This window comes from Leuciscus leuciscus (assembly GCF_965113295.1).
Source record: "Leuciscus leuciscus genome assembly, chromosome: 8".
Taxonomy (NCBI): domain Eukaryota; kingdom Metazoa; phylum Chordata; class Actinopteri; order Cypriniformes; family Leuciscidae; genus Leuciscus; species Leuciscus leuciscus.
The window spans coordinates 5944341-5967708 of NC_138732.1; the positions used below are offsets into that span (position 1 = coordinate 5944341).

Here is a 23368-nt window from a genome sequence, read left to right on the forward strand (position 1 = left end):
TGTGTGTGAGGGGGAAAGCAAAAGAAGAGAGAGAGAGAGAGAGAGAGAGAGAGAGAGAGAGAGAGAGAGAGAGAGAGAGAGAGAGAGAGAGAGAGAAGGGGGGCTGGGGGAGGGAGGGTGGATTGATCTGAAATCTTTTTCGTTTTTTTTTTTTTTTTTTTTTACTTGGAGTGATTTCTGCGCTCTGCCGTGGAGCTTCAGAAGACAAACGAGCGGAGAAGAAACAAGCCGCGTTTACGCACCGCGCGCGCAAAAACGCGTCGTTAGTTTTTGCATTCAACGTTTTACGTGAATTTGTGAATGAAAGCGGCTGAGGAAGAGGAGGCGGCGCAGGTTAAGTGGACGCTGCATCCAGTGAACGGGTTGCCTTCTTTAATGCGCAAAAAAAGAGACGCGTTTTACCTCATCGACCGAAGCCCTTTCGTCGGGCAGACTTTTGCGCTGTTCTGGGGGGGAGCTGCAAACTTTCTTCATTTTAAAAAATAAATAAAAAGATCAGATTGCATTCTTTCCCCCTTCAAACATTTTGGAGGTGATGTCATCGGCCCGTGTTTTGGCTGCTGTTGCGCTGGAGCTCCAGAATTGAGTCCGGGAAATCAGGTGCAGGGAGCTGCTGTCGCGGGTGGCTGCGAGCGTGTGCCTCTCACCCCTCCGCTTTTCCTTCTGCTTTCCTTTCACTTTCCCCCCATCATCATTTCCCCGTCTCAGCAGCCATGACCGAGCACGCTCCACGGTACCCGGGGTCCAGCTCGCCGCCGCCGCGTCTTCATCGCTCCATCCCCGTCCAGGTGCTTTGCCTCCCGCGGCGCGTCATTTCGCCCGTGGCGGATCAGCATTGACACAGACTCTCTCGCGTGCGCATGCACTCCACGGAATTAATCAGTTTGAATCCTTATCTGTGGAAGGACATTTTCAGCAGGAAAAGTTACGGTCGGACTGCTTGGAAACCTTTTGCTGGCTGTCAGGAAAGTTTTTATGAGCGGAAACTGCGTATAGGTGTGGGTCGCGTTTGAACTTCGCTTCACCTGTTCGTCCGACTCCGGAGGATTCAGCTGCGCCCCGCCTCGCCCCGCCCCCTGCCCGTTACCGACCGCGGACCGCAGCCATCCATAACGGCGGTGGTGCTCTCACACCCCGCTGACCCCGAGCCGCCCGTTGACGGTGAAAAGATGCAGTCCACCGGCGCCAGCGGGAACGTCCGCCGACCCTGCATTCAAACGGATTAAACAAACCGGACAGACGCGAAGCCGTGACCCGGAGGGCCGTTTCTCAAGCGCGCACGGAGCCACACGGACGCGGAGGAAGCGATGTGGGCCTTTCTCTCCACGGTGGCTGTCTTGTAAGTCATTTCTGAATGACCTCATGCAGAATGAGTTGTAATGCGTAAATTATTAATGCTGCTTTCAAAAAAGCTCAATTACCACAGTCTGTGTGCCACACGCTTCACTTGACATGACAAACTCCAAGTCTTGCATACATAATGATCTTATGACATCACACTTCTGGGTTACCATGGACACAGATGTCAATCACACCCAGCTCAGGTAAGGCCCATCCAATGAAAACAGCTCCAAAGGTGTGTCTGCCACTCTCCTTATTTTCCTTTCTTTTTTTCTTTTTTTATTGTGCACACATGGCAGTCATCTTGAGATGGTTATCATTCCTTTCCCAACCTGCGGATGGGACCAAAGGGCCTCTGATAATCCATATCCCGAAAGGCAGACGGAGCGCCTGTCTGGTCCCGAGCTCTCCAAATTACTAATAATAACGCCCAAGGATGGTTGTTGAAGCAGGCACAGAGCTGGCACCTTATCTGCTGTCTGGAAAGAGCAGTGGCCATGTGACCTTCTCTGACAGGAAACTGCCGTTTAGAGACAGAAAAACATCAAACAGAGCTTTAACATTCTCAGACAGTTGTGCAGAATTAGCCAGGAATTGTGGAAGTGAGACTAGAATCATGTTTGCTTAGCATGTGCGCTTGTTCTCAAGGTTGGTGTCGTTACAAACGGATTCACCGTCTAATGATAAAATGCACCATATTTGAGGTGGTTTCAGTTCAGGGTCTGTAGAAACAGAAGACAGCAGGCACAGATGTGTTGAAGTCTCGTTCGCCTGTGAAAGCGAGCGGCATCAGGTGCGCTAGAGGTTATTTGTTTGAGATGAGGTGAAGATAAGTTAGTCGCCATTTATCAGTTTCTTTCGAAGCTCTTCTCAGTGAAGCACCTGCGGTTCAGTGACTTGCTCAAGGCCGTAGAGATAAGCTGTAGACAATGGAAGAAGACTTGATTAGTGCAACTCATGCATCAGGACGGAAATGTCCAAACCACATGCAGCTCTACAAGTAGAAAGATGAAATGCATGGAATTTTACCTATTTACAAACCAATCAAGCTTCACTATACACTGTAAAAGTTATTTTTGAAGTTTTATGGAGGGTGTTTTACAAGAAAATACTATTTCAGTCCTTCTACTAAGTTTCTTTGTAATCATTGTTTTAATTCACTAGCAATTTCTTAAGTGAACTTTGTTGCAAAGCAAACCCTAGCCATTTTTTCTATGCTGGTTGGTCCTGTTCTGGCAAAAGTGCTGCTGTTTTGTTCTGGTGAAGCTGGTGACCAATGAAGTCTCACTTGCCAAGACTGATAAGAACATCAGAAGCAAAATAGGTTTAAAATTTTGAACTTTATCACCTGGTTTCACATACAAGGCTTAAGTCTAGTCCCAGACTAAAATGCATGTTTAAAATGTCTTTAACTGAAAGCAACTTGCATTGAGAATTCTTAAAATAAATCAACCATTGTTTTGTTTGAAGATGCACACCAGTAATGTTTTTTTTTTCTAAGGCACATTTATAAAAGCTACTTAGATGTCCTAATTGAACTAAGGCCTAATCCTGGCTTAATCTAATCCCTGTCTGTGAAACCGGGCCTAAGAGGAGTAAAAATCTAGGAAATATATCACCATATCAGGACTGATCCAGTGACCTTGAGTGAGTGCTGCAGAAATCAAGGCTTTTACAGTGACATATCTTACATGCAACGGTGCACAAACGGGACTTTCTGTTCCTGTAGATCTTTCAGAGAACACCACTGGAACATTAATCTTCAGACTCGCAGCACCTACAGCCCTGACTGCATTTCTCTTTCCTTCCCTGTGCTGCTATATTGTTTAAAGTTGGCCAGCGGTGTAAATTGTGCTTGAAGGGTGTGCAGGGTGATTTGGGATACGACTCCACCTCGCTGCGCTCAACTCTACACACGAACGCCTTCAGGAATCATTCTGTCTCAGGTTTGATGATGTCATCACCTTGCTTGTTTTGGCCGCCGACAATAGCGCTCAGTAGAGTAAAGCTCGCAGCTACTTTCTTTCTTTCTTTCTCCTTCTCTTTCCCCATTCCCCCCACCTCTCTCTCTCTCTCTCTCTGGCAGGCCGCAGGCTCGTTGCGGTTTGGGAGGGATACGGAGAATCCGAGGTTGCAGCTGAAGTAGTTTTTTTTTTTTCTCTTTCTCCCCTCACTCTCTCCCTCTCTCTCTCTTGGTGAAGCACTACTGTTTTAACAGCTGAGAGTTCTTACGGGACCCAGAGCCAGTCTCACCTGCGCAGCCAGGGTTTGGCAGCTACACCAACCTTACATGCACAGATCCGAAGCCAATGTGTGCTGATCTGCAGCCAGCATGCACAGATCTCGCATGTGCAAATCTGCACACCGTGCGGCCCGTGTGCAGTGTGCATGCATGACCTCTGCTGCCTATTAGAGAAACACAACACATGCACACTAATGCATATCAGTCAAATGTACAGTACGTGTGTATAGTACACGCATACAAGCATCCAAGCATCCGAGCTCAGTAAAGCACTAAATATTCTTAATACACTCAATAACATTAATAAGACCTTGCTTATTAATGACCCAATAAGCACAGAAAATGGAAAACAAAATGGTTAATACTATAGGCTTATTACTTATGTATATTAGCTATTGTACAAACACACAAACCTGTTGGTTTGGGGTCAGTAAGATCTGTTAATTTTTCATTAATACTTTTATTCAGCAAGGATGCATTAAAATGATCAAAAGTGACAGTAAAGACATTTATAATGTTACAAAATATGTAAATGCTGTTCTTTTGAACTTTCTATTCATCAAGGAATCCTGAAAATAATTGAATTATGGTTTCCACCAAAGCAGCACAACTGTTTTCAACATTGATAATAATCAGAAAAGTTTCTTGAGCAGCAAAATCATAATGATTTCTGAAGGATCATGTGACACTGAAGACTGGAGTAATGCTGCTGAATATTCAGCTTTGATCACAGGAATAAATGACATATTACAATATATTCACATAGCAAACAGCTATTTTGAATTGTAATAATATTTCACAATATTACTGTATTCTTTTGATCAAATAAATGCAGGCTTCGTGAGGCTTTTTCAAAAACATTTAAAAAATCTTAACGACCCAAACCCTTGAAAGCTTAGTTCCTTAGTTTGTGTATACAGCTTCATACATATTAACATCAGAAATGCAGACAGCATAAATCAGTGCACACAGGTGGAGAGGAGCTGTTTATGTGAGCAGGTGCACACACACACACATAAACACACATGAGAACCTGGTCAGCACATGCACATCTGGTCAGTGATGATGCCGAGGTGTGTGGCCGATCGGTGACCTCAGGAATGAAGGGTCAAAGAGCAGGTGTGTGTCGGCCAGACAGACAGGTGAAGCCTGTGCCATTCGGTGACGCACCGTTTAGCAACATGATACACTGACTGTCTCTGTTCCATTTACATTGGTGACGTGTTGCTGAGGAAACTTCACAAACACACGTGAGCATATTGGGCCAGTATGAGCGGAGGTGAAGAAAAGGGCCGTCTCGATCCGTTCTGGAGAGCTTTCACATGCTTTTACATTTTCCTACAGCTTCATTTAAACATCTTCACCCAGTGGAGGAGTTTAGTAATAGAGAAAAAAAAAATGTGTGTGTGCAGTGACACCTGTGCTTCATGACTTGTTTTATGTGCTGTATAAACACCAGGAAATGATAGAACAGAATGACAGATCAAATCCAAGAATCGGATTGGTCTGAATCGCTTTTGAACGACCCTGAAGATAAAAAAAAACATCTAAAGTAGTTAACTTTTTCCCCCTAATCACTTTAGAGCCACAAGCAAATCTAATAACATCAAATTATGAATGAATCCCTTATAAACTAAAGATAAGGTCAAAGGTTAAAGGGGTCATGTCATATATAAATGGTAAGTTATGCATTACTAAGTTTGGAACTATATGCGCATCTTTACTGCAAAAAAATGTTCTTCCTCAGTATTTTCGTCTTTTTTTTCCAGTACAAATATATAAACATTTTGAAAGCAAGATACATTTACTTGAGATGCACTATGACTTGAAAACATATTAGCCAATAGGGAACGAATTATAGTCTTGTTTAGGGTCTATGAGCGGGTAAATGTATGGGATTTTTCAGATCTTTTGATTTAATGGACGAAATAAGCTCGCACGATTTACATATGAACGCGACCGGAGATGCGGAGAGCACACGGAGAACATCAGCTTTAGTTTCTGCTCTGAACGTCTGTGAGTGTGTGTTAGAAATCAGGAATGATGAGAGAACATTGTGCTTGGTATGTTTTTCCTCTTCAAACCAAACTTGTGTCTTCAGCCGACGAAGTTTAAATCCCGTCTGGCTAGAGCTCTTCCCATAATGTTGACGCGTTAGGTCAGTAGGCGGAGAGTTGATGGTCTTCTGTGGCTGTTTGAACACATTCGACCACATGAGCGTTTACACTACGAAAGCAATCCGGGCGATTTCGCTTTCCACTATCTCTGGAAGTAGATGGAAGCTCAAAACGTTGTAGACCCTGTTTACACCTGTATTTAGCATCATCCACTAGTGCTCCGATCGACCAAAACACATCTTAATACCAGGTGTAAACAGTGCCATTGATTCAGGTCTTGTGAGGCTAAAGTGGACTTATTGTGGAAAACATTCAAGATTTCCCTTGTCTTTTGGAATAAGAGTTTGCTGTACCAGGCAAACACACTCCATTCACAATGGAAACGAAGCTGTAAAACGACTTGTTTAGAAATCATGGTTATTATGACAGTTATGACATTTACATATCAAAGCCAATTTTCGGAGCAACTCACCAACTATTCAGCACTGTTCAGCAACTGAGCCTACCGTTAATGAACGACAGCATGGACACAGATAACAGGGAACGTTCTCAGAATGTTCTGGCAAGGTTCTCTCAATGTTATGAGAACATTAATAAAACATTCATTCAGAGTTATCTGGTCTTTAATAATGTTCTCAAAAAGTATTTTTCGGTAATAAAAGTAATAAACAACAGAGTTATCTGGTCTTTAATAATGTTCTCAAAAGTAAAAAAAATGTGCAGATTTTTATTTATTTATACATCGTCGTAAAAGCTTTTGCCTTCACGTATGCAGTGTTCCTCCAGTCAAGTAAACAATCATCAGACAGACTGTTACTGTACATCATGTGTGGGTAGTTGCCAAGCGTGCAACAACAGTGAACATGGGAAATGTGGTTTTTGTACACTGTGCTGCTATTATAGGGTGTGTGTTCCTGTGGTTTGCTGTTATTGTAGGGAGTTTTTAGCTGATGTGAACAACACATTTGAATGGGAATGAATGGGAATGAAATGTCACAGTGTGTGTGTGTGTGTGTGTGTTTGAAGAACATTTTAAAGAAATGCTCCATTTCAAAACAAGTTAAGCTCTTTGCTGTTTTTCTACTCGTTTTTACTGTTGAATATATCCTGCATGTCAAGTCAAGTATATTTGTATAGCGCTTTTCAGAAATGTGTATTGTTCCAAAGAAGCTTTGCAGAGAATCATGATTTCAATGTGTATAATATCTCAATTTCTTAATGCCATGTAACATGTAATCACATTTAGTAGATTACAACTGGGCGATAATATAGTTTACATTTTGCGACAATACACGTAATCAAGCAGTTGAGATTTGCTATGTGGTATATATCGCTTTACGTGAGTGTATATACAACTTTATATAGAGAGAGCTGTGCCAAAATATAGTTGAATTTTTGCGATGATATAAAGTATCAAGCAGTGGAGATTTTCAGAACATTCAGAAATAACCTTTTAACTTGATGGAAATATTTGCAGAGATGTCAATCTGAAATAATTTAATAAAACAAGCATTTAAAAATAAAGAAAAATTACAAAATCACAGTAGTCCATATGACTTTCTGTACTAAATTATACTATATATCTTCTGAAGCATATGAAGCTTTGTGTGAGGAATAAACTACAATTTCATTCAAAATTAACCGATAAGCCATTCTTTTATTTTATTTTATTTTATTTTATTTTATTTTATTTTATTTTATTTTATTTTATTTTATTTTATTTTATTTTATTTTATTTTATTTTATTTTATTTTATTTTAGATCTCAACAGCTTTCATTCCCACCACTTTTACTGTAAGGAAAACAGTAATAAAAATAATAATAAAAAAACAAAACAGGCAGATGTTTCTAATACACTGTAAAAAAAAAAAAAAACATTCAAAGTTGTAAAAAAAAAAAATTTAGTTTATGTCTTACAAGAAAATACAATTTCAGTCTTTATACAACAAAATATACAACATTTAATTTCATGTGTATACTTGCCGTTTCTTTGTCATTATTTGTGAAATTTACTAGCAATTTTTGAGTAAAAATCGTTTTGGGTGAGTAAATCACAAACCTCTGGGTGAACTATTCCATCAACTTGCATTCCTTTAATTGTGTGGTTTTGTCATGTTATGAGTGCATGTGTACATTAAGTGTGTGTTGACAGGCATGATGGAGAGAGCGTGTACATGTGTGTGTCTGTCTCATTGCAGCTGTCAGCTGGTGAGACGCTTCCTTCTTCTCTCACATATCTCTTCATAGCTGAGGCAGTGTGGGGGAGTCTTTCATTCTCTACTTCCAGACAGGGAAACAAGAGAGAGGAAGGGAGAGAAAGAGCAAGGGATTTAAAACGACAAGATGAGAAACACTCTCTCAATTCCTTTCATATCTCCTCCATTCCTGTCTTTTTTTTTTTTTCCTCCGGCATGTTTTCCTCTGTTTTCGGCGTCTCCACTGACCCTGGTGGTGATTTCATTTTGCGGGGTGAATTTTTGGGATGTAAACAAGCGACGGGCCGCAGCTGAATCATCCAGAATAAATCAAATACTACCGTCTTATCGCGATCAGAGTAATATTAATGTCGCAAAGAGCCGCAACCTGGCCGCAATTCTCACCAATCATAACGTCAGACAGAGGAAACCTCATTGACTGGGAATCTGGTGGAGTGGGCTCACTGATGCGCCGTTACATCAGGGGTCAGAGGGCATTTCTGGAATCGAGTGTGTCAATAGAGTCCATGGAATCGTGTTGCTTTTGAAACCATATAAGAAATCATAAGCCTTCTCTTTCGGCTGTCTCTGAATAAGCACACATATGTGACTAAGGCGTCTGTTAAAATATGAGACGTGTCATTTCTGCGTCACCAAAATAATCATGAAAAAGAAATGTTTTCAAACACTCGATTGGTCTTCCATTGTTTGGACAAACAGATAGCATGAATCAAACTCATGCAGCCATGTTATGAAAACACAGCGTTAGCCTATGAATGGCTTACTTATAATTTACATAGAATTTGCATTTAAAAGGCAACGTTTTAGCATTCACTCTCTTCCAGATGAATATATACAGTATATCTAATAAACATCCAGGCAAAATATGCATTCTATCTGGGATTGGTAAAGACCTTTTATACCCTAACCCAACCCTCACACTAACCACTAAGAGAAGCACACTTACAGCCAACTTATGAGCATACCTGTCGTTTGCTTAAAAGCCAACTATGAGTGAGGAGATTAGCATCAACAAAGCATTTTGGCCTCACAAGTATAGCAAAACTTGTACACACACCCACACGCTCATGATCTCAGACATTCAGTCATGGGGAGGTCGCGGGGTCACTGGCGAGACGATAAGGAGGAAGTGATGTGTTCCGCTTTTTTCACACCCACCGTCGCCTTCTCAATGAGTGACATCACACTGACCACACCCACACCACCCAGAGAGAGAGCGATATCTGATTCACTGTTTTCACGAAACATTTGCCAAGAAGGACACAGGGAGGGAAAGACTGAGAAATGTGTGCACAAGCTGTGTGAGAGAGAGAGAAAATAAAGAGAATATGAAGGTGAAACCTTCCTATTAAATATCCTATTATAGTTTTTGATATAGATGTCAAATATGTTTTAGTCATATTTATTTTTGGTAACACTACTATTTATAATGCATTATAAAAGTGTAATTAATGCATTAATTATGCCTTGTAATGTACATTATAATGCAATGTATGATCTCATGAGTAATTGTAACCAGAGTTATGATACATTTGATTATAATTCTTCATTGAACACGCTTAATATATAATGCATTAAAACCAACCAACCAACAGGGAATCTGCAAATATTATAATGCATTATAATGTACGTTATGAATAACTTTATAATGCACTATAAATTAAAGGCTTTTAGTAAAGTGTTCATCTTTTTTTTAAATGCCTATATAGGTTTTAAGTTCATGTCATGATTTTTATTTTTATTTTTTTAATGGTTTCAGTTTTAGTAAACGAGAACAACCCTGCATTAACCAAACACATTCAAAGATACAGTAACATTACACATTACGCTTCCCATGCAGACATTTATTGTGTTACTTTAAGTGATCAAACTCAAGGTTTTCACCTGGTGGATGATAAAACAGCTGAGAAAATCCCCCACACTTACACTGAGCCATATCTAGAGACCAGAAGATTACAAAGCAAACCAAATCAATGTGCTAAAACCATCCACGCTTTACTAACCTTATAGCAACATCTTAGTATCATGACAGTGAGTCCTGCATGGGAAAGTGCCTATTTGCACTTTAAACTGGTATTGAAGATCCCAAACATGACACATGTGGCATCAGAACTTCTAAAATCTGTTCGCAAAACACATCAACAGGCAAATGCATCAAACTGAAGCTCTACCTCGTGTGTTGAGCAGGTGTTGACCAGCATCATGTAGACTTCTGCATGAGCTCAGCAACAGTCCACAGTCTCTACATAAAGAAAAATCACAATGGAGATTCTCATTAACCCTGTAAAGCTTGACGTGAAATAATTGACAGAAAAATAAAACATTTTCTTTAAATTGAAGAGTTTACTGAACCTTTTGACAAAAAAATGTATGTCTGCATGTGTGTTTTGTTGAGTATCATATTTGATACATCAGGTTTTTGTGGTTCATATAGTCTGTAATGAGAATATATATATATATATATATATATATATATATATATATATATATATATATATATATATATATATAAATAAATAATGCAATACAATGATGATTGCGAGATGAACAAATAAACCTTCCTTAAAGCCTGATGGATCATATTTGATACTCACATTTTAACACGTAAAAAAAAAATCATGTATGGTTAATCATGTTGTTTCAGTCCAGTAAGTGTTCATCTTGAAATATTACCAACAATATAAGTTATTCTTACAATTACTTTATAAAAATCAGTCCGAATTTCACAGCAAAAAGACACGTGAACCACGACCTGGACGTTTGTACAATTATTCTAAAAGGCTTTTTACTTGCGAAAAAACGTATGAACTATCAATCAGATGACAGATGGCATGTAGTAGATTGTGTACATCAGGTTTTTTTAGAAAGTGTTGATCATGTTGATGATTTAGAGGATTTGCAGTGGGTTAATATCTTCAGAGCAGCCAAATAAAGAAAAGAAAAGGGAGATCTTTGTTGCTTCTCAGATGTTTCCCAGTGATCTCACATGTATCCTAGTTTAATACCAAAGTCAGAGATCTCAATATGATCTCAATATGAAATCATGATCAAATGATCTATTGAGTCATTTGTATCTGGTCTTATTTCTAAGCAATTTTAGTTGCGTTGTGTTCACATCAATGGGAAGCTCTTCAGGACTCAGTTTAACAGTTAATTCTGTCATGAATTCTCCTTTCCAACAGCACTGTGTTTAATTCATTATGATAAACCATTTTAAACTCTGAAATAAAAACATCTGATTGCATTTGAAGGAGAAGCATGTCATTTCTGCAAAAAGCAATTGCAAAAATAACAGGTTTCCTGAACAGTCCGGAACAGATAGTCCTTACAAGTCAAATACAGAATGTTTCAAAGCTTCTTCACAGAATTGCAAAATTCATTAAGGTTCTGTATTGGCATTGATGGTTCCATGTAGAACCATTAACACCTTTGGTTCCATTCCATTGTACAAAAGGTTCTTTACTGTTGAAAAAGGTTCTTTAGATTTGTTTTAATGTCATTCACACCAAGACAAACATGGTTCTTTTAAGAACTGTTCACTGATACCCCTTTTCCACCAAGGCAGTGCTGGTGCCGGTTCGGAGCCGGTGCTTACTCGCGAACCAGTTCTTTGTGTTTCGACAGCCAAAGAACCGGTTCTCGGCCAGGAAAATTGGTTCCAAAGCGGCACCAACTCTTTGCTGGACTAGAACCGTTCTTTTACCACGTCATGCTTACGTCGGGGGCTGGGGGCGGGGTTATTGTCGAACTTCTTCTCGAACGTAACCTCCGTCTATAGTAATCCAGACGAGCAGCACAAATGTGTTCAAAACGTCTTCTTCTGACCCCCAATATAGGATCGAAAAGCCAGGAGAAACATTTGCAGAAAGACGATGTTGTTTCATTGTAATTGTTATGCTTGAAGTTGGCACAAACGTTTCTGGGAAAGCTAAAGCCCCGTTCACACTACACGCGACAAAGCGACACGTTACCATTCATTTCAATGGGGAGCGGGCGACTTCCAGCGACCGTTGGCGACTGGATGGGGCGTGTCTGGCGACACGACAAAGTTGAGAAATGTTTAAATTTATGCAAATGAAGAGCGACTTTCGCGAGCGACAACCAATAGGAGTGGAGCCTGGAGCGCTCGTCATCATCCTTCTCCGCTCAGCCCCTCGAGTATTTTTTAAAAACCTAAAATACTACTGTTATTGTGTCATGAAATGTAGTTATAAGAGTTTTTCAGTCGAGAATGTAGTTGTTTAAAGCTCAAATATGTGGTTTGTTTATACAGATAGTGCCTATTTTCACTTAACTTACATGCTTTACGAGTCTAAATATTAAATATTTTCCCTCCAGAATGTTTGTTTTTAGCGGCAAGAAAACTGATTCGCTGTCTTTGGATGTTATTCATAAATATTACAAGGCAACCAGTAGTCAAGTCAAGTCAAGTCAAGTCAAGTCAAGTTTATTTGTATAGCGCTTTTCACAATACAGATTGTATCAAAGCAGCTTCACAGTATTAAATTAAAATAATACAACAAAGTTTGTTTCAAGAGGAATTTATTGATTGATAAAATTAAATTAAATATCCCCAAAATATCCCCAACTGAGCAAGCCAAAGGCAACAGTGGCAAGGAACCGAAAAACTCCATCAAGTGACCTAATGGTGTCCTAAAACTCCATCAGGTGACCTAATGGAGAAAAAAAACCTTGGGAGTAGTGGCGACATGCAGCGACAAAGTCGCTTGTAGTTTGAACGCAGCTTTAGACGTATAGCAACGTACACAGTGACGTAACGACGTCGTTCGCTGGGCTCTCTAGTCAGTGGAAAAACAAACAGGTTCTGAGAAGGTTCGCAAGTTGAACCAACTTTGAACCGACACCAGTTCCGAACCAGTTCTTTTTTGGTGGAAAAGGGGTATGAAAGGTTCTTTCAGGAACCAAACATGATTCTTCTATGGAAAAAAAACCCTCTTTTGGAACCTTTATTTTTAAGAGTGCATAATGAAATGAATTACAGTTTGAGCTGTAACGCAGCTCCACAGAAGACATTGGTTCAGCTCAATGTAGTTGAAGTTGAAGTTCAAACAATCAGTCTCACAGTTTTACGCTGCGAATGGTTTACTTATAGTTGTCTCTACATATTTAGCTCGGATAGGAGAAAGTGTATTTACATCAGAAAAAATACACACTTCAAGTGCATTTGAGCAGAAGTGAAACCTGTTCCTCCACTGGTTTCTAAAGTTTGGAGTTTGCAGAGGCGTTAGTCCCGTAGGGGCCTGTGGTCTCCTCTCTGGCTGTCATAACATCGGACTTTTCACACTGACTTATGTTGAGCAGACGCGCTGATCCGTCCTGCAGGCCTGTTCGATTTCAAAGTCACAGTCCCCTGCCAGAAACGGGCCTGTGGTGATGGAGAACTTTACCGTGGGCCATGCAAGCGCTGCCCTCATCCACTCGCTCTTATACGCTTAAAATCTTACTCACACCCACGGACGTCCAAGTTTCCATGAAAATCTGAGTTATGCTTCAAATGTCAGGTTTTTCCCCTTTTCCAACAACATGTGGAGATTAAACCAAGAAGGGAAAGTAGCAGAAAATCAGCATGAAATGCAAATTCATCTATTTTCTAAATGCATTCTATAGATCTTACTGTAAACAGTGGACCTTTTTCACATTTCCCAGGGTTCTTAGAAGCTGAAGTCACATCATATAACTTCTCTCCACCTTATTTGTAACGTAAGAGCGATCGGACATTTGGTCATTTGTAATGTGCGAGTCTTCCTGTGTCATTCGTTTCCAGTTATTTTTCCTGTACAAAGACAGTCCATTATGCTGCTTTATATTGCAAACTGGTATTTGTTATCAGATCATTGGTTTGTAGAGCAGATTTACTGTTTACTGCACTTTTTCATTGTTCTAGCTATTTCCCTAAAGCTTCTAATGAATCTGATATCTCGCATAAGGTGTTTTTATTTTTTTATTTGATAAGTAGCAGCATAATAAGTGGGATAAACAAACTCTAGGATATAAGACCCGAGTCAAGGTTTATTTTGTGATAATGAGCATCTGACTGTACATTAGCCTTTACATAGACTTCAAGCTCTTGAGATGTTAATTATAACATCCCTTTCCCTGTGGATCTGCTCCGTCAGCAGGGCTTTGGGATGCAGGGTGGATTTGTTTTTGTTACCATGGTAGCACTCACCTGACCTTGCTCTCTCTCTCTCTCTCTCTCTCTCTCTCTCTCTCTCTCTCTCTCTCTCTCTCTCTCTCTCTCTCTCCTCAGGTATATCCAGATGATGCTGGTCATGTGTAATCCTCTACAGGTGAGTTAACCTGCACAACATCAAACAAAATGGACTGTTTAATACACATTCCTGGCCTTATTGTGCACAATTTATCAGTGCATGTTATTTCAAATATGTTTGTTTTAATACTCATACATTTTCATTAATTTGCTAACACTTGATACGGTCGCATTCGATAACATTGGAAGAGTAATTTGGTGTAGAAACAATTTTCACTGAGAGATTGCTAGTGAATTTCACAAACAATTATGAAACACATTAGTAACACACTGAATTAAACATGAAATTCTGAAGTAGAAAAAATGTACTCCATTAATCTTTATTTACAACTTTAACTTTTATAGTGTAGCTAACATGAACTAACAATGAGAAAACAAAAATGTTCACAGCATTTAATAACCTTTGTTAATGAAAGGCATTACAAATACAATTCTTCATTGTTTGTTCACAGTGCATAAAATAACGTTAACAACTTTTGGTCTTAAAGTAAATGTTGAAATAAACATTAAGATCAACAAATGCTGTAGAAGTATTGCTCATCGTTTATGGTAGTTAACTAATGTTAACAAATGAAACCTTATTATAGTCATCAAAGTCATAGTTTTAGGCTTCTGTTGTACAGTAGGTAATGCGGCCAACAACACACACTAAGTCATTTAGTACTCGTTAACATTAATGAAAAGTTTATGTAATAATCAATAAATCAAACATCGATAAATGTGAAAAAAACAAAAAATGTTACCGCTGGTATACGTGTAGATGCTGAATTTCAAATCATCCACAATCCACTGCAAACTCACATTCTGATATGAAATGCCTGCGTTAACAATAAACATTAGGCCATTACCATGGTACTTTTTTTGTTTTTACAATGATTTCACTACAGAAAAATGTCAGATTAAGAAGGGAAGAAAGAGTGGATGAGGATGTGTGTGGTCTGTTGCCTGCAGGTGTTTGGAGTGGATGGAGTGAACTTTAGTGTGCACGTGGAGAACCAGACTCGTGCACGAGACGCCATGAGCCGGCGACATCATCGCGTGTACCAGCTATACAGCCGCACGAGTGGCAAACACGTCCAGGTGCTCGGACGCAAGATCAGCGCCCGCGGGGAGGACGGAGACAAATATGGTAATAACACACACACACACATGTATGTCTCACTCCTCTTCTAGCAAACTCACATGAGAAAGACCGACCACACACACACACACACACACAGGAAACAGGAAAAGTAAAAGACAAAGACTCAGCTACTGCTGATACAGTGATTTACAGACAGGGAGAGAGAGAAAAGACGCCAATGAATTCTGTTTTCTTGTAGGTTTTTGTTGAAATTCCAAGAAAAACATCTCTTAAAAGGTTCAGTATGGTTCTATATAGAACCCTAGTGTTCTAGACTCAATTTAAAAGAACACTTTATGCCAAAAAGGTTCCATATAAGGAGAAATGTCTTACATTATTGCACTATACTTTTTAATGTTTAACAGGTTGTTTAAAATTTTCTAGTGATAAAGTATGTTTACATGCTGTTTAATTCATAAAATTTTATCAAAATGAATTAAAAACTAAATGAATTCATTAACACTAAATCCAGAAAACTATCTGATGATGGAACCTCTAAGGTTCTACATGAAGCGGCTGAAAGCACTCTTTATGATTCTATATAGATCATTTTTTTCTAAGAGTGTATGTGATGTACATCGTTGCAGTAATATAAAACTACTCATATCATAAGTTTTAGTTTTATCAACAAGCCCGAATTCCCACTTGTGTCAATTCTAATATCTACCAAACAATAATGCACATTTTCTGTTTTCAAAATTGTGAATTTTGAGTTTAAATAAATGTAATTGTGGCCATTAGCCGCCCCGACCTCCACATATCATTATCGGCTACTGAAAAACCTGTCAGTCGACCACTATCCTCTCCCCCATCCATTCATCCATCCATTCATCCATCCCCCGCTCCTCCTCTCAATGGTCTCGGATGTGTTTCAGAAGCACATTTAAAGGGCAAGGAAGTTGAAAATGGATATCTGCGCTCAAATCGGGCCTGTTTCATTCATTGATGAATCTCACCAAAACATCAAAAAGCCACAGAAATAATGATTTTTAAAAAAGCATGAGAAATAAAAAAATTTGTTGCATTGTGACATTTTCAGAAAATTTAGCATGTTTCCCCCTCAAATTCTCTTTTTTTGTAATTTCATTACAAGACTTTCATTAATGTAGCAGTTGTAGCAAATGCTACTTAATAAATAATAAAAGAAACATGAACTGAAAAAATAAATAAATAAAGTTCATGCTTAAGTATAATGCATATATATTATATTATATTGTAAAAACTATATAGTATATAGTTCTACTATATAGAATAAAAACTAATTAAAAATATAAAAAAAACTATAAAGTATCTAAATGACACTAAAATAACGGACTGTAAGTATTTTAATGTATTATAATACACAAATACTGTAATACAACAGTTTAAGACAGTCTAAATGAAATGTAATACGGCAAATACTAACCATTATTTATAAATGTATTAAAAAACAATTCCCCAAACACAGCTGAATGAGAAAATGGACTGACATGGACTTAATTCTCAATAAATTAATGTCAAAAATCTTAATTGTCCTAAAACAAGTTTAATTTTAATTAAGTAAAATGTCATTTTGACTAATTTGTCCTGAGTAAATAAATGACCTTGACAGGTTTTGCGAGATTCACCCTCATAATGCTTGAATTTTTTTTATTGTGAAAATATTGTTCTGAAAGCTTCCGGGTTTTTATGATCGACTCTCCTCATCAGGAAATAAAGGGAAGAGAAAGACAGGGAGATGGGAAGGGGGATGAGGATGAATGTATTTACACAGCGAGTGAGGGATGTCTGGATGAGGAGAGATTGGAGGATGACAAAGAGGTTATTGATCTCCAGTGACCCCTGCGCTCATAAAGGTCACGCAAGGAGCCATTTCAGAGCTACAACTGCCATATCCTGGAACACACACACACACACACACACACACACAGGCTGAATGACCTCAGTGAAATAAAGCGTGAAATGGAGGTTTTTAAAATCAAGCGACAGAGAGGCTATGTTCAGAAGAGCATAGTACAACACGTGCCGTGCATTATGAATATTATCTGGAATATGCATGGAAATCTCGATCACCCACCACTGCCAACATGTATCCCATAATGCATTACAATGAACAGGAAGTGAAGCCAATTTTTTTAAACCTTTGTCTTGACTCATTATTTGATCAGACTGCAGAAAGTTAAAACATTTATACAGAAAATTGGATTTAAAATGTAAGAAAAACGTTGGTAAATGGATGTCAAATAAAAAAAACATGCAATGTAATGAAGTCATGTGACAACAGTGTAACACTATATAAAATATTGTTGCTTTTCTCATATCTTTATCAAAATGCTTCATATCAAATTAAGGTAAAACAGCCAAATTTATATTCATTAGTTTTGTTTCTTAAATACACTAAGAAAAAATCTGTATAGAAACGGAAAATATTCTGGTATTGTTGCATTTTGTTTTGTTTTTAAGTAGTAGGCACTGTATACAATGCTTGTATGCTAGCATGTCATTTCAAACATAGTCAGAAATAATAAGAAAACACTGACAAGCATGAGTGTGATGGTTATCTATACCTCTGTCAACCGCTGATGTCAATTATATTGAGCTTTTTATTTATTTGGTTTAAATCAGGTTATCAATCTTGGCCATTAATAGTGCCAGTCAAGGCAGCTGCTGAAACAGAGCCATCACATCAGATTATAAACCTTAATTATTTACGTCACTGCAAAACCAGAGCTCACCGTGATATTTTAGTAACGTCTGTCTGTCTCTCTGCCTGTCTCTTCACAAGCCCAGCTCGTAGTGGAGGCAGACACCTTCGGCAGCCAGGTGCGAATCCGAGGGAAGGAGACCAATTATTACCTGTGTATGAACCGCAGGGGAAAGCTCGTAGGCAAGGTGAAACACACTTCCTTCACTTTGTTTCCTTCCTGTATTGAAACATAAGCCTTGTCACTTTGTATATGTATATTCTGTATATTGCATATTCTGTTTCTACGTTTACGTGCATTTCCTTTAACACACGATGCAATATGTAACTCAAAATAACACCTGTAAAAACTAATATAAAGACCACGTTCACACAGCAGCAGAATACGGGTGTCAGTCCTGTATATGAGTCCTTATTAGGGTTATGTTCACACATAGGCCACGGTCACACATCAACAGTTATTTACGGGAGTGACAACCATAGATATCATATAATAAAGGCTAGATGTCTCGTCCGCGCTGCTGGCCAATGGAGGTCGACGTCCGCACGCGGCGGCCATCTTACCACAAGGGTGCTCGCTCACTCGTAACATGGTGCATGTACTTTTAAATAACCATAACTTGCTCAATTTTCAACCGATTTTCAAACGGTTTGGTTTGTTATAAAAGTCAGAGATGTAGTTATGACACTGCATACATATGAATAATTATAACAATGGACTTCCATATGAAAGAATTATAGCCACGTTAATAACGTTTGTAAGAAACCAAACCGTTTGTAAATCCGTCAAGATTTCAGCGAGATAAGAGGATTTGTGTGTGTGCTGATCACTCACCTTAATTCACTGCTTCCCTGTGGTAAGATGGCCGCCGGTGATGCCGGAAGTGACTCCGCCGTAAGACATCTAGCCTTTATTATATGATATCTATGGTGACAACCGCATTCTACAACCAAACTCACACCAGTACATTTTAAGGATTCATGACCGCATTCTCGGAAAACCGGCGCTGTGTGAACGGAACTGGACTGGGCTGCGTTTCCCAATGGTTCTGCGATCTGGCTTACGGCGCTTTCAGGAAACGTGATTTCACCAAGTACCACATGTTCCTGGATCAACATCTTTGTAGATCCTGGAACAACTTTCCAATCAACCAATCAGATTTGAGGGACAGGTTTACAGTTTATGTCAAGTTTAGGCTTAGAACCAGGGTGAAGTGCTTCAACATCAGTGTTATTCACCTATCATTTCCCTCTGATTTTAGGGGAAAGTTATGGGTTTAAGGGTAGGGATAGGGTAAGGACAAAATTTTGACAAAATATGTTGATCCAGGAACATGTCTTACCTGGCAAAATCATGGTAACCCACGTCATACAATGGGAGAAAGCTGTTCTGCGCTGCACAAATGCGGGTTTTCGTGTGTGGTATTCGGTAACTTAAAAGCGATTTTCAGTTTTATTGAGGTCGCCATCTTTGATATTACTTTAGTCACTGGTTAGAAAATACGGGCTTGACTCCTGTTCATACACACAGTATTCGAGACGCTACTGTAAGTTGCTGTGTGAACGAGACATTTCGTGACTCAGATCTGTAATTAAATGCGGTTGTCAAATCCCCCAAACTGACAGTGTTAAAGTAGCTTAAGGTATCAGTGCATCTAAGGATGTGTTCACACTTGGCATGATTGGTTGGATTAAAACGAACCCTGGTTTGATTGGTCTGTTAATACGGTTCATTTGAATAAGTGTGAATGCTGCCATCTGAACCCTGGTGCCACCAAACAAGCGGACCGAGTGCCCTGATAAGATGGGTCTCGATCCGCTTCCAAACCAACTCTGGGCTGGACTGTGTGGTTCTAATGAAATATGAACGCAACACGGACCAAAGACATGTAAACAAACAAAAAATGGGACATGATGTCAGAAGAAGCAACTCGAAAAAAGGACAGATTGCTCAGGCATACCTGTTTTTTCTCGTCATAGTCGTGATGTTGCCCATCACAGTTCAGTTCAGGCGTCAGAACCGCGTCTTGTCGCAGCAGATCTTCGTTTGTGTGTGTGTGACGGAGGGATTCCTGCCACTGTTTTGACTCCTTTACACATTTTCTCTCTTCTTCACGAGTTCAGCTGGTCAAAATATCATCATATGTAGGATACACACATACAGCGAGCGCATTTAGCCCACAACACAGCATTGCTTTGAATGTTCGGTAAGTTCCGTTGCGAAATATACCTAATAAAAGCCAATCAGGTTGTGAACATCTTTATCCCTTTAAGGTCCGTATCTTTAGGTTCGGTGTTAAAATGCCAATGTGAACACTAAGCGGACCAGGGCTACTTTTTTTTTTCTGGGTCCTGACCAAACGATCCGAACTTCCAAGTGTGAACACACCCTAAGCCAATACGTGAAATCAAAAAGGTTGAGAACCACTAATATAGATGATCAACAAACATGGATATTTGTGACTATTAGTCCAAGTTTGGGTTTTTTAAATGCATTAAACATATAATGTTCATGGTGAAGCTAACACATGCACCGTCTCTTTGTTTGTGTATGTTTGTCTCCATATGTGTGTATGGACTTTTCTCTCTTCCCCAGAAGGCCAGCAATCGTAGCGCAGACTGTGTCTTCATAGAGAAGGTTCTGGAAAACAACTACACAGCGCTAATGTCAGCACGCTACACAGGGTGGTACGTGGGCTTCACCAAAAGAGGGCGCCCTCGCCGTGGTCCGCACACGCTTCCCAACCAGCAGGACGTCCACTTCATGAAGCGCTTCCCGCCCGGAGAGCAGCCGGACTTAACGCCGTTCCGCTTCACCACCGTCAGCAAGAGGAGCAAGAGAGTGCGTGCCGCGCGGCCACGTTAACGCGCACGCCAATATCCCACTGCTAACGTTTACATGAGGACTAGGAATAAACAAAAAGACAGTCCTACTCCACAGTCCAGTGAAAATGACACTGCTAATGCAAAGCAGGACCGTCTTGTCTTGTTTGACCAGACAATGCCATGGCATCACTTTATATTCCACTGGGTTGGACCTCTACAACCCAAATAATAAATACTAGCTAATTTACACCAGAGCTGTGGTTTACGACAGCTCACTTCTGACACGGAGATGACTAACCAAAGCAAACACAAGCAAACGGCCGGCCCAGCGCTCGGGCGGAGGAAGCGTTAGGCTGCACATCCAATGAAGACACGCAACAAAACACAACCACGTTGGCCTGTAGATGCTGATCGTGTTGCAATTTTCCTAAGACAAGACTTGGACGTGATCCCGCCTAAGGGAGAGGAGCAGATATACCTGAAGAATGAATGAAAGAAAGAAAGAAAGACATGGACATCCAAGAGAGAAACAGATAAGAGAAAGGCTACTGTTATATGGGAGTGCTCCTTGAGGGACCTGACTTAAAGGACATGGTCAGCCAAAAATGAAAACTTAGGCATCATTTACTCACCTCGTGTCACTCTAAACTTGTATGCGGTTATTGTGTGTCTCTATGCGTAGTGATCATGTTCGTCAAGCTCTGGAAAGCACTAAAAACACCATAACAATGATCCATCCCACACATGCATCATATTCCAGGTCATTCGAAATCATGCAGCAAAAGTTATTATTAATTATGAATGTTTTATTATTATTATAACTTAAATTCATAGCTCTAGTCAATACAACAACAGCTCATCAGACAATTATAACTTAGTTGCAATGAAACGATTAATCTTCCGTATTGTGATGTACATTCAAAAGTGTGATTTCTAGACCTGGAAAAGTCATGGAAATTAATAAATATTTCTATAATGAAAACATTTTTATAGTTAAATCGAGCGCTAAAATATTTAATTATTTAACTATTTTAATATAGTATCTATCCTAGTTTGAAGGTTGGAAACAAGTAGTATCAAATGTATTTTCTTCTGTATTGTGATGTACATCTGAGGTTATTGTTGATCAGTTGTTGATTGGATGTTGAGATGTGGGCGTGGCTCTCAAAAGTGAGCTTGCAGGGGCGGAGTTTAAGCACACTAAATAATTGGAGAATGCTGAGAAGTCTATCGTTTCACCGGAAGATCTAGCTATGGCTTTTGATTAAACATTACGAGGAGTTAAAAAAATTAAACCTGTACATGGGTGAATTGTTCATAGATAGGGTGAAATTTCATTTCATGGCTTGCACAAATCATCATATGACTTCAGATATGTAAAGATAGTGCACAAGGACCGCAGTTATAGTGTTTTGTTTATTTCTGGAGCATGAGAGACGTGGTCACTATGAACTGTTAATGTGAGGCGAGTAAATAATGACAGAATATTCCTTTTTGGCTGAACGATTCATTTAAAGCTAATGAACGAATGAATGTAATGCCGTATAATTGTGTGTGATGGCGTATTTCAGGTTGCATTAAAGACCATGAGGGATATAATCATACGTGACTTATAACACAAGAAGGCCATTGCTGGATGGACGGAATTTACCAGAACTGGAATGTAAAAGACAATAATGAGGAAACTCTCTCAAAGCTGCACCAAATTACAAACTAAACGACCAAAGACAAATGGTGACCAATGACAGTGACGACCTGAACGGCGAGGACAGCGGGATGGGGTGGGTCGTCACAAAATGACACGAGGAGCAACGTTCCTGTTTGGATTCCATGTGGAATGCTGCTACTGGGAAATATAACGGAGAACCAAAGTCTTATACCAGCTTATTAAAGGAAAAACATTACAAAACCTTTTTCTAAATATAAATATATATATAAATATATATAAAGATTAATGCTGACTAAGTGATATTACTTTGACTGCTACTATCATTGTTGTTACTATAAAAGAATTTCACTTATTTATTTTATCTCTGTGTACGGCAAAAACCTTTCCAAAGCCAGTAAACTCTACAGAAACGTGTCCGTGTTTCAAAACATCCATGTTGTGCGAGTCATCATTATCATCAGACAGCTAACGAAGAACCTTATGGTCATTCATGAGTTAGCACCAGCATTTTCTTTCTGTATTTACCTTTGTTAGTCCATGTTGTTGGTGATCTGAACAAACCCCAAACCAACAGTACATATAAATGTATTTATATATATATATATACACACATGATATATTACATGTGGACCTGTTGCTTATAATTAAAGCAGTGAAAACACACACACACACACACACACTCTACTGTCACTAACAACCTGTAATCCCGGCAGTCTCTGCTCAGCTGAGTCAGCGGGAAAAGCAAAGGATTCCGAGAGAAACAGACTGTTCTGGAGGCGAAGTGGTGGAAAGATTTGTCGGCCAAACCCAGAGGAAGGTGTATGGTAATGCTGGAGGAGGAAAGAATGCTAAATATGTG

At 39.3% G+C, this 23368-nt stretch overlaps 1 protein-coding gene across 1 annotated transcript; it reads left to right on the plus strand.

The window, feature by feature from the left end:
- Positions 1 to 169: 169 nt before the first annotated feature.
- On the plus strand, positions 170 to 22939 carry fgf18a (fibroblast growth factor 18a). Its single transcript, XM_082177183.1, has 5 exons — positions 170 to 1339; positions 14188 to 14227; positions 15160 to 15337; positions 18096 to 18202; positions 20611 to 22939. The coding sequence occupies exons 1-5, from the start codon at positions 1308 to 1310 to the stop codon at positions 20878 to 20880; spliced, it is 627 nt and encodes a 208-aa protein (XP_082033309.1). The 5' UTR covers positions 170 to 1307; the 3' UTR covers positions 20881 to 22939.
- Positions 22940 to 23368: the final 429 nt, after the last annotated feature.

What these genes read in the sequence shown, in the direction of transcription:
- fgf18a (XM_082177183.1), top strand. Translation starts at nt 1,308, where the DNA reads ATGTGGGCCTTTCTCTCCACGGTGGCTGTCTT. An exon ending in GGAGGACGGAGACAAATATG is followed by an intron (nt 15,338 to 18,095) that starts GTAATAACACAC and finishes TCTCTTCACAAG; the next exon opens with CCCAGCTCGTAGTGGAGGCA. An exon ending in GGGGAAAGCTCGTAGGCAAG is followed by an intron (nt 18,203 to 20,610) that starts GTGAAACACACT and finishes TCTCTTCCCCAG; the next exon opens with AAGGCCAGCAATCGTAGCGC.